The 11,701-nt window shown below is 40.7% G+C and overlaps 2 protein-coding genes across 4 annotated transcripts in view; one reads left to right on the forward strand and one right to left on the reverse strand.

The window, feature by feature from the left end:
* Positions 1-3,878, forward strand: part of git1 (G protein-coupled receptor kinase interacting ArfGAP 1) — a 22,386-nt gene extending 18,508 nt beyond the window's left edge. For all 3 annotated transcript variants that reach the window (XM_033976814.2, XM_033976816.2, XM_033976815.2), the window contains one exon: positions 152-3,878. In XM_033976814.2, coding sequence (XP_033832705.1) covers positions 152-367 — 216 coding nt within the window. In that variant the 3' untranslated portion in view covers positions 368-3,878. The remainder of the gene's footprint in view (positions 1-151) is intronic.
* On the reverse strand, positions 3,688-11,619 carry tp53i13 (tumor protein p53 inducible protein 13). The gene is made up of 9 exons (XM_033977130.2): positions 11,259-11,619; positions 10,776-10,850; positions 9,858-9,893; positions 9,489-9,547; positions 9,337-9,415; positions 8,380-8,508; positions 7,969-8,151; positions 5,852-6,647; positions 3,688-5,280 (listed from the first exon to the last, which is right to left on the reverse strand). Exons 1-9 carry the CDS (start codon positions 11,364-11,366, stop codon positions 5,174-5,176), a joined length of 1,572 nt encoding a protein of 523 aa, XP_033833021.1. The 5' UTR covers positions 11,367-11,619; the 3' UTR covers positions 3,688-5,173.
* Positions 11,620-11,701: the final 82 nt, after the last annotated feature.

Raw genomic sequence — 11,701 nt, forward strand, 5'->3', positions numbered from 1 at the left:
CAGAACACAAAGAGTATTTATCTGTAAAAATGCAGATTGAACAGTTCACTCTGGTACATTTCAAACTAAACCTTCTCTTAAACCGACTGAGTAAACACCTGTACTGTCTTAATCTGTCTTGTCCTTGATCTAACCTGTGTGTGTCCTGCAGCGCCCCGCTCTGGACGCGGTGCACTGCTCCCTGCGGCTGCTCGCCTCCAGCGCGTCGCGGTTACAGGTGGAGTGTCGTAAAGCGGCCCCCGCAGACCCCGGGGCCCCGGCCGTGGACTACCAGCTCCTCACGCAGCAGGTCATACAGTGTGCGTATGACATCGCCAAGGCAGCCAAACAACTCGTCACCATCACCACGCGAGAGAAAAAACAATAAAACACGTCCAGAAAGAAGAACGGAACTAAAGGATCGAAGGGCTTCTCACGTGGATGGAAAGAGGGATTTTTGGACGCTTTGGTGCGAGGGAGAGGAGTCCAGGTGTAAGAGGATGCATGAAAGTCCAAAAGGCAAAGCGTAAAACCACTACAGAGCTATTTTACAAAAGAGGAGGAGAATGTCGACAGAAAGGAGGCAGTTTTTTTTTGGGACGACCATTTTGACAACTGGAAAAACCGTGAAACTGTGACGCACCAAAGTGAAATACAACAACGATGCACAGAGAACTGGAAACACTATTTATTATTTCGTCTTCCTGGCTTTTGGAAGACATTTTCTACACTAAAAATGGTTGTCAGTGGATGTCAAGAGACCAGCTCCTCTCTCTCTGCACTCCTTCCACCGGGCCACCCTCTTTCACGCCACAAAACCGTCCCAAAAAGTCCGTAAACCTTTGCAGCTTAACACTACAATTACCACTCTCCAATGCGCCCTCTACTGGTGAAACACAGCATGATCCGGCATGTTTTCATTTCTCTTTATTATTATTTTTTGTTACTTTTTTACACGATGCAGATTTGGTGACGTCTGCAGTTCTAAAGACGAGCATTACTGACTTACAAAACACTTACACTGGAATAATTATTGTTATCATTTATCCTATGTTTTTGTATTGATATTTTATTGTCTATTTGATTTAACTGTTTATTTCATTGTCTCATTTAGTGGCAGAAGGAGATCCACACGAGGATATCTCATTTACAGACTTCACCTGTGAAAAGGTCCTGTTGTTATGGCTGAATTATAATGAAGAGTTAAAGTTGCCAAATATGAAAGAGGCAAGTTTTGGGTCAGACTAAAAAGCCCTGTTTACCTGATCATTTTACAATCTTTTTATATTATTTAGCTAAAAAGCGAGTGGAATCATCTCAAATACTTTTAACTGTGCCAAGTAGATGTAAAGAGCGTTACGGTGGGTTATTGATTATTGTTGTACCCAGAATTATTCAGGTATATTGGGGAAATTGGGTGTTTTTATTTTGCTTGTTCTCGTCTAAAACAGTTTGTACTTGGAGAATTAGAGAATTAAACTGCCTTTAATCTTTTGAATGAGGATGTCCAGTCTGTTTCCAGTATAAGGCTCTTAGTTGGCGCAGCAGTGGGCATCCTGTCCCCGCCCACTTCTCTGATTGGTCAGCCTCGGTCATGCGCTCAATGAGTGATGGGTGAGTTTAACCAATCACAGAAAAAAGTGAACTTTTAAACCTCAAGTCTACAAAAATCTGTATTTTTTATACAGATTGATATTGCTCCACGTCCTTCGCTGCGTCTCAGTCCTGCTCAAACACGATCATACAAACAGATGTGTTTTTTTCAGTGACGTTTGTGTCCCTGATTGGCTGATCCACCTGTCAATCACACCCATCTGAAAACGGGGAGCTTCAGTATTGATCTGTGTTTTCTGGACTCCAGGTAAATTACTGTACACTGTGTTCAAGGTAAACTTATCCCACTAAGTGCCACATAAGATTTGGCTCTTTGAGTTCACCCAGCAGGTCAAAACAAGATGTAAACTGGGTCTAAAGTGCGACTACAGCGTGTACTGGCCCTCTGATACAAATGAACAGGAGAGAGTCAGATTTGTGACGACAGACCCGTTTGTTTCTCTGTGAACTTGTTTTTTTCTGCTCATTCTGGTGATTATCTTGATTGGTGATTATCACGATTATATAAAATGTCCCACAAATGATTATTGTCGACCCTTTTTATCACGATAAATGATATTATTGTTTATTGTTCTATCCCTAATCAGGACAAACCCAAAGGAGCCTCAGTTTGACTAGAGGTAAATAATATAGAAAAATCAATGTGTGTTTTTCAGTCAGACACAACCTCTTCATAATTATTGGTGAATAATTTTGGGTGCAACAATAAAATAATATAATCAGAGTGCAGGACGGTCCGTGTGGTCCGTGTGGTCCGTGTTACTCGCGTTGAAACAGACACTAAAATACCAGGATGTTTACATGACTTGTATCTAAAACAATGCATTATTTCATTATTTCAGCCTTGGTCTAATAGAGTTTAATAGAGTTTAATAGAGTTTAATAGAGTTTAATAGAGTTTAATCACGCCATCGCCTGCTCATGTGGCCTCTCTGTTTGAGCATTGGGAACAATTTCTTTTTCAAATTAAAATGTTTTTGTTTTGTGCAGAGATAACTTGATAAATTCAGATTGTACTTTTTATTGTAAATCACAAACTTACTATATTTTCATTGTTAAGATGTGTCTTTGGGTCAAATTCAGTCGTCGTTGTTTGAAATTTGCCTTTTTCAAATGACTTTCCTTCCAAGGAGTACATTTTATTTTTCATTGCTTGTATTTTTGGCTGTAACTGCATTATAATTTAAATAACGACACTTGAAAATGAGCTTAACCTTTTACCCAGTGGGATATTTCTCTTATTTCTCTCTTTTTCTCTGCTTTTTGCTGATGTGCCACTGTACGGGAGACTCATGGTCAGATTGTTTTGAATGAATCTGAATGTCTTGCACATTATTATGATTTTTTAAACTAAATTTGACCACTTAAAATATGAAACACTTCAGATGAATGAGTGTGGGCCAAGTCGGAGAACGCCTTTTTGACTGGTCGTGTTGAATATTAAATGCATATATTTTCATGTTAAGTCGTTAAGCTATAAGGATTATACTGGGAGATATTTATTTCTATTGAGCCAAATAAACTTCAGGTTTAAGTTGTGACACCCAACGTACTTAAAACTAAACTTTTGCATCTAAGAAAGTCCTGGTTTATCAAAATTACTATGTACAAATGTGGATAAAACTGTGACAACACTCAAAAGTTCATTTTCCTGGGCGATTATTTTTAGTTTTTGCTTTAATATTTGGTTTAAATCATGTCAAAATGGGTCATAAATGTTATTAAAATGATCTCTATACATTTCTAACGCATAATTTGCTTGGAACTGGACACGTTTTCTCATTTTAACTGCAGTTTATTTTTATTCTATTGTATTTTCAAAGTGCAGATTGTGTTGTCCTTGTATTATTTTATTTTTAAGTACACTGGCTGTCTTTAGAAAAAAACCCTGAAGTTCTTTTAGGCTCTGCTCTCATCTCAAATCGTCTCAAAACGCACATCCCAGAAATTCATGGACACTTAATGGTGCCTCGAGTGTGAATGTTCAAAATGTTTTATCACAATTTCAGCACATACTTTCCAGAGTTTAACAGTTTTTGGGACACTCAATAAACAACAAATGGACCAACTTTCCACAAATAAAAGACGTTTAGAGCCGGTCGAAGCGGAGCCACTGGCGGTGCATTGTGGCCTGTTTTACTGGCATGTTTCAACACTTTGGGAGAGATCTTTTAACAGAAGATAATGTATAAAAGTAGAGAAAACAATGACTGACTTACAAGGTCAAATCGTAATGTAAACTCATAAGCTGTACATTTGTAATAAAATAATAAAACAATAATTAATTGTCCTTTTGAGTTTGTCGTTCTTCGCAGGACGTTCAGGTCAAGTGGGAGTAAACACCGAAACGTCGCACGAAACGTTTCAAATAGAAGAAGTGGGCAGTACCTGGAAAACTAAAGAAAAGAGAAGGCGACGTGTAAGGAGCAGCGTGATCAGACTGACAGGTGTCCACACTTTAAACTCCGCCCCTGCAGGTGTTTGTATCAGAAACACCAGGATCAGGGAGCGGCCACTGGACCCGGGAGAAATTCATTTTTACACATTTTTGACCACAAAGCTGCAAATTTGCACTAAAATTGACAAGGACTAGGGACAGTAGACACTTTTACATGCCACATACAGAGTTCAGTCTGGAGTTTGATTTGTGCTGTTTCTGTGGAGTTTGTTCTCACTGTGTCTCAAATTAAACTCATGCAGACTCATTCTTCAGGTTTTTATTGGATGATACAGATGCACACGGCTCCTACAGCCAATCACAGGCATCGACATAATTCCCACAGTTAGATGAGGTCAGCTCGTTTGTCCTTCAATACATTTACATTTTTATGCAGTGAGATTAGAGATCGATTGAAGTGTTTGTTTTTTATCATGGCTGATGGTTTAAAAAGCAACAGCTGATATTTTTGGGCAGATTTTGGTTGGTTTTTTTCCAAATTATGTGATTTAAATTGACCTCAAACTCACCCACAGAACTTTAGCACAAATCTACAGGAGCTGGAGTCATGTTTTCAGTTGTGTCTTTGCACTAAAGTGTTCAAATATTCTGCATGTTCTTTAAGCTCAACCAAATATCGCCCTGTGCTGAAAATTTTAAGTCGAAATCCACTAAAAAGAGCAAATATCAGCCCAATGTATCGGCCGACGTCTAAGTGAAACACACAACACGTCTCAAATGATCAGAGCACTGGGTAAAGTTAAATTATGTTCTTGGATAAAAAAATACTTGACTTACACAGTGTTCTTATTTATAACAGAAACATTCCCCAAACCCCGATCGCTTACTTCAATGTTCTTATTTTTACACAAAAATCTAAAAACTTCTACTTCTGTACCTTTAACTGGCACTGACTTCTACAGTTTGTCGCTTATAACAGCAACAAACTGTATTTTTCACACAACTACATCATAAAACATTTAAAAACTTCATTATGCAGCTTCTTATTGTACCATCTATAAAAACACTGTCCCAGTACAGAACACAGGAATAATCTTAACAGTGAGAGGTAAAATATGTAAAACACTGAGGAGTGAAAGTGGAAAAACAATAAAAAATGTCCTGTTGTTCCAAACTGCAGTTTTATGGATATTCCTCTGAACTGGACGAGCTCGGCAGTAAAACACACTCCTTTTTTCTGCCTCTTTTGCGCCTCCTTTTGGAGAGTCGCAGCCTGTGGTGGATCACATCTGTAACACAGACACACATTTATGTTGGGATATAACAAAACTAAAGGGGATTTGATAGGACTTGACGTCTACACTTCATCCTGGAGGTGTTTAAATGTAATACCCCATATTGAACAGCAGGTGTCACTCATCACACAAAGTCAGAGGAAACCTGCAGAGATCCTAATAAAAGTTAAATCTGTGATAAAGTTGTGAGAGTGAAGACGTTTTGCTGCTTTTTAGCTTTTACAGTGGATCAGACCTGGATGACTGAGGAATTACACAAACATCTGCTAAAATATCCTCTTTTTTCTGATACTGCTGCTTCCAATCACTATAAACGCTGATTTATTTTCAGTTCCAAGGTTTTTTGAAGTAGTAGAAGTGTTTTTTTCAGTTGAAGTAGTGAGTCAACTGCTCAGTACTCGTGGGTTATTACAGTCGGACTAAAACTTCACTTAGAAATATTCAATTTTAGATGCATTTGTTTAGACGTCTTTTAAAATACAGGTTTGTTCCATAAACTTTTGGACCTGCCGTGTCACCTGCTCAGTTAAATTGCATTATTCTTATGACATGGTCGGTCTTTTACCTGCCACGCTGTCGTAGTCCTGCTGAGGGTCGTGCCAGTACAGACTCGTCCCTCTTCTGCACTGTCTGTAGAGTCGTGTGTGGAGGATGGACAGGGTCAGGAGGACCAGGAGGAAGCCCAGCGCCCCCGCGGCCCACACGCCCTCCTCTGTGCGGGGCGTCCTCTGAAAGTTCAGCCCTGCGCTCTGACCTCTGTGTCCCGGGTCACACTCACACTCTGGGTTTGTTTTACACTGACAGTCTTCACTTTTGGGCGCGTCTGCCTGAGTTTGTGACGCAGAATCAACGCCTTTTGATTCACTTTGTGGAGATTTTACATCATTGTTCATCTTTTCTATTTCTCTTTCTTTTAAATCTATTACTTCGTTGAGTTTTGACTTTGCAGCAGCTTTATCCGTACCTTTGTTTTTGTGATTAAAGTCAGTCTTGTCGTTTGAATCCACAGAGTGTATTTGTGCTTGTGTTTGTATCACAGAAACATTACTGATCCTTGATGTATTTGACCTAAACTTTTTGTGGATGTGATTTTCTTTGAGGCTTGTGGACGGGGACAGAGCGTCCTTTGTGCCGCTTTCATCCCCATTTGGTGATGCGACGCTTTGAAGCTGGTGGATAACGCCGCTCGTCTGGTCGTTTGTAACTTTTGGAAAATCCGTGGTCGTCCGCACAGCTGCTCTTTTCACTCTGTCTCTGCTCAGATCGATAAGTTCAGTTTTCATGTTTAAATGTAGTTGTGTCTTGTTCATTTCTTCCAGTTGGGATGAGATGGTTTGTTCACAGCACTGCATCAGAGACCCCTGAACAAAAATACAGTAAAAATATAGTAATTTGTTATTTTTCCAGTGTCTGCTCCTGCTGATTCTTTACACACCTGGAAATTCACTCAGTGTCTAACTGTGACTCAAACATTTTACATTGTGTATTTTATTTGCCCGGAATCCAGACTCGACACACATGTGGACACACACACGTGGACACACACACGTGCACACACACGTGGACACACACGTGGACACACACGTGGACACACACACGTGGACACACACAGGTGGACACACACACGTGGACACACACACGTGGACACACACACACACGTGGACACACACACACAGGTGGACACACACACGTGGACACACAGGTGGACACACACACACAGGTGGACACACACACGTGGACACACACACATGGCTGAATCCCTGTGTGACTAAATCAGGGGCGTCAAACTCACACTGGGCCAAAAATTAAAAACAGACAAATTCACAAACTCAATATTTACTAAAAATCGTCTGCACCTGATGTGACGTTTAACCTTTTCATCTGGAAACAAACTTTAGTTTTGCTTAAACAAAATCTGGAACCAGTCAAGTTTGAAATTATGACCAAATGAGAAATTAAATTTGAAATGAAACACACATCAGTAGAATAATTTCTTATATAAATAAATAAAATAAATGATGTCTCTCTGTAGTAGTTTTGAGAAGTAAATTGGTCTCTAATGAGACTCTAATGAGAAAAAGAGGAGCGCTCGTCAGTCTCCACCACTGTGTACTAGCAAAGCATTCTGGGATTTGTAGTATTAGTGGTGCAACATAGTGGTGTAATATAATTACACTGCGGGCCAGATTTGGCCCCTGGGCCTGAGTTTGACATACATGCACTAAACTCTGTTAATCTGAGGTGAGTTTTGATTTTATATTTTTTGACCAATGAGCTCCTTCGTTTCACATGCGTCACTGAAAAAACTATATCTGTATCGACTGGACGACTTGAGACGTAATATTTCAAAATCAAATGTATAAAAACACAGAGATCGTTCTGGATTTGTCAGGCTGCTTCATATGAAATGTTTGGTCTGTGGGTTGTTTTGTTGAAGGACTCCACTGAAAAAGAGATCTCTGTTATGTAAAGGTTAAATACATAAAAAATAAAATAATGTGATCATTTCCATCTGTTTCTATTGTTTCTGTTGTGCTGATGTTAGATCATTTTAGATTTCTATGTTTAACCTTAAAACAGAAAACTGAAGTGACTGTGAGATTTTATCCTGGTTTTCTTGTGTCATCTCATCTCCTCAAGTAAACACAAAGAGAAACACTTTGTCGTTATGATTTGTCTAACCTTCTTCCCTCGGAGCTGGTCCTGATCCTCTGATCTGGTCAACAGAAGGTTGTAGTGTTTCTCACGTCTCCGCTCTGCAGCCTCAGGTTTGTTTGAGCTCGTGCCATTGAGCCAGTCACATATTTGTGAAGACACCAGAGTGGACACCTCCAACGTCCGACCCCAGGACGCCAACGCAAAGGGCTGGAAAAGGATCAGAAGTGACGAATTGTGTTTTCTTTTGTGTGTTTTAGCAAAAGACGAAGTTGAATGTGATGTAAGACGTTTGTGTGTCTGTTTGTCTGCGGCTTGGACGAGCAGACAAACAGACACACAAACGTCTTCACTCTTACAACGATTTGTCCAGTAACAGATTTAGACTTTTCCTTTAGACCTCAGGCACAGACATGTTTGTGTATTTATTCATCTCACTCTGTTTTTGTCCAGGTTCTTGTGCGGTGTGAGGATATAATCATCGATACAGGACCGAGCCAGAGCAGACAGAAGCCGACGCTCGTGGAGAGAAGAGCAGGGATGGTACAACAACACTGTGGCTCCACGCTGGAACAAAACACCAACTTTATAGAAAAACACAGATCTGAACTGTTAAAGGTAATGACAAATATACAATATAAACCAAACCAGGACATTTCTACTGCAAGAGGAAATCACCTCCAAAACTGAACACAATTTGATCTTCAGTTTTACTCTCGAGGTGATTGTTCGTTGTTCGTTATTCTCTAGACAGTTTCATTAATTATTGCAACATAATCTCAAGGATTTACCAAGATTCTAAGAGAATTTGTTCATTTATTGTGAACAAGTCTTGAACTCGATGTGAAAATGGATGTAGTCCTGGACACAGCTGCTCAACCACGGGTTAGTCCTGGTTCAGACCTGGTTCAGTCCTGGTTCAGTCCTGGTTCAGTCCTGGTTCAGTCCTGTTTAGTCCTGGTTTAGTCCTGGTTTAGTCCTGGTTTAGTCCTGGTTTAGTCCTGGTTTAGTCCTGGTTTAGCCCTGGTTTAGCCCTGGTTTAGCCCTGGTTTAGTCCTGGTTTAGTCCTGGTTTAGCCTTGGTTTAGCCCTGGTTTAGCCCTGGTTTAGTCCTGGTTTAGCCCTGGTTTAGCCCTGGTTTAGTCCTGGTTTAGCCTTGGTTTAGCCCCGGTTCGGTCCTGGTTCAGTCCCGGTTCGGTCCCGGTTCGGTCCCGGTCTAGTCCCGGTTCAGTCCTGGTTTCTCTTTGTCCCACTGTTTATTTTCAGTTCTTCTTCGCTGAAGGAGGGCCTGTTTTCTGTTGACTAACTTTTTTACCTGTTTCTCTTTCATCGTTTCATGTTTTCTCGTTTACTTTGGGCTTTACATAAATTGTGTAAAATAAGAGTTTGGACTGACGTGCAGGTTGTTGATCCATCTCTGAGGAGGACAGTACAGATACTCTCCGCTCTCTGCACTCACTGGTCTGAACGCTCCACTGAAACCATCAAACACAATCACATTTAACAGATTTAATAACAGAAATACACAAGTCACAGCACAAGTCAGACCTGTTGGGGATGGGGAGGTTGTAAATAATCCTCTGGTCCATGCAGGTCCATGTGGCAGGCTACAAAAAGAAAACAAAGAGACTTAACTCAACAAAATGGATATGTTTTTGGGGCAGCACAATATCTTTAACTCTGACAGTCACTACATCGTTATCACATGTTATTATCACATGTTATTATCACATGTTATTATCACATGTTATTATCACATGTTTTACACATTTTACACACCCAGCTTTATATCATTTGTTAAACATTCATCTGACTCTTCGTTAAAGGGAACTCCCATGTTGTCATCGGGTTCACAGGGGTCAAAGGTTAGAGGAAATGCAATAAAGATAAAGGTTTCTAAAATGTGCGTTTACTCACCTCTGGATCATACACTGTGTCCACACCGTAAAGTCCCTGCAGATAAAGACAAACCAAATTAAACGTTTGTTCTTCCCAACCAAAAAGAGTCGGGAAGAAGAGTAACATTAAGGTGTGGAAATGTGTTCACACAAATGTGCCACAACGGCAGCTTCAAACTGCTTCAAACTGCTTCAATCTGCTTCAGCTCACGTCTGAAGCTGCATTTTCTGTTCTGTTTGTCAGTCTGCTCCGTTTCCTTAAACTAAAACGCTACAGTGACGGTGAGATGATCGTAAAGCGACAGGTCAAACTGCTTCAACCCTCGTTTATATGCTGTAAATTATGTCAATAATTAACAAAAATCTTTGTGTATTTGTACATATTTGTTTATTTACGGTATAAAGTAGGTGTATCATATATATTATGTATTTACCGGTCAGTCGATGTTCCTGCCCTCACCTATGGTCATGAGCTTTGGGTAATGACGACTGTGGATAAAAGTGTTTGAAATGTATTTCCTCTGCAGGGCGGACGCTCCCTTAGAGACAGAGTGAGGAGCTCGGTCACACATGTCCCACCAGGAGGAGGCCCCGGGGACACCCAGGACACGCTGGAGGAACTATGCTTCTCGGCTGGACTGGGAACACTGTGGGGTCCCACCGAGGAGCTGAAGGACGTGTCTGGGGTGAGGGAAGTCTGGGAGTCCCTGCTCAGACTGATGCCCCCGTGACCCCCAGAGAAGAGGAAGAACATGGATGGATGGACTTTTATATTACATTGTCTCTATCAGATATAATCCATTACTTAGAGTTTTTTAAAGGGCTGAGGTGATTTTTACTTCTGCTAAAACAATATACGAGTTGTATAATCTAACATGAAATAAAGCTCATCTTATTTGAGTAGAGTCTTTGGATTCATCTCCATGGTCAGATCTACCTGTGCCTGTGTCCACAGTGGAGTAGGACAAGTCCAGTGCGCTGTGTCTTTGGGGAGGTCTGTGTCCAGTAAAACCTGTCGGACAGCATTAAAAACACACACATCAGCATCACACAGGGAGGAAACAAGACAGAAACAGGACAGAAACAGGACAGAAACAAGGACAGAACGGGACAGAAAGAGGACAGAAACAGGACAGAAACAGGACAGAAACAGGACAGAAACAAGACAGAAACAAGACAGAAACAAGACAGAAACAGGACAGAAACAGGACAGAAACAAGACAGAAACAGGACAGAAACAGGACAGAAACAAGACAGAAACAAGACAGAAACAGGACAGAAACAGGACAGAAACAGGACAGAAACAGGACAGAAACAGGACAGAAACAGGACAGAAACAGGACAGAAACAAGACAGAAACAAGACAGAAACAGGACAGAAACAGGACAGAAACTGGACAGAAACTGGACAGAACACTTACTTTTCCATTGTCACAGCCTGACCACTGAGTTTGACCCAGACACTGACCCAGAGTGACCAGCAGCCCCAGCACAGTCCAGGGCACAGGGCTGATGGCCTGACTGGACATGGCATCCGCACATTTAGATGTTACTGATGTTTTTGCCAAAGTGAAAGATCATCTCCATCCGGGCCTTTTGTCCTTTTCAGTCAATACAAAACTGCACAACTATTCAGCTTCAGTGACAGGACACAGCAGCTTCTACCATCGCGTCTTTTTGTTTTAAATACATAAAAAAATCATCTCCTTTGTAAAGACACACCTCTAAACCGCACAGCGCGTAACTTTGCTGTTCTATGGAGAAACTACAAAGTTAGTGATAAACACATAAATAAACACTTCCTGTCATTTTCATTGTTATTTCAAAATAATAGCACCGCAAATATAATTCTTCTATAAACAAG

Source organism: Periophthalmus magnuspinnatus, chromosome 13, assembly GCF_009829125.3.
Source record: "Periophthalmus magnuspinnatus isolate fPerMag1 chromosome 13, fPerMag1.2.pri, whole genome shotgun sequence".
Taxonomy (NCBI): Eukaryota; Metazoa; Chordata; class Actinopteri; order Gobiiformes; family Gobiidae; genus Periophthalmus; species Periophthalmus magnuspinnatus.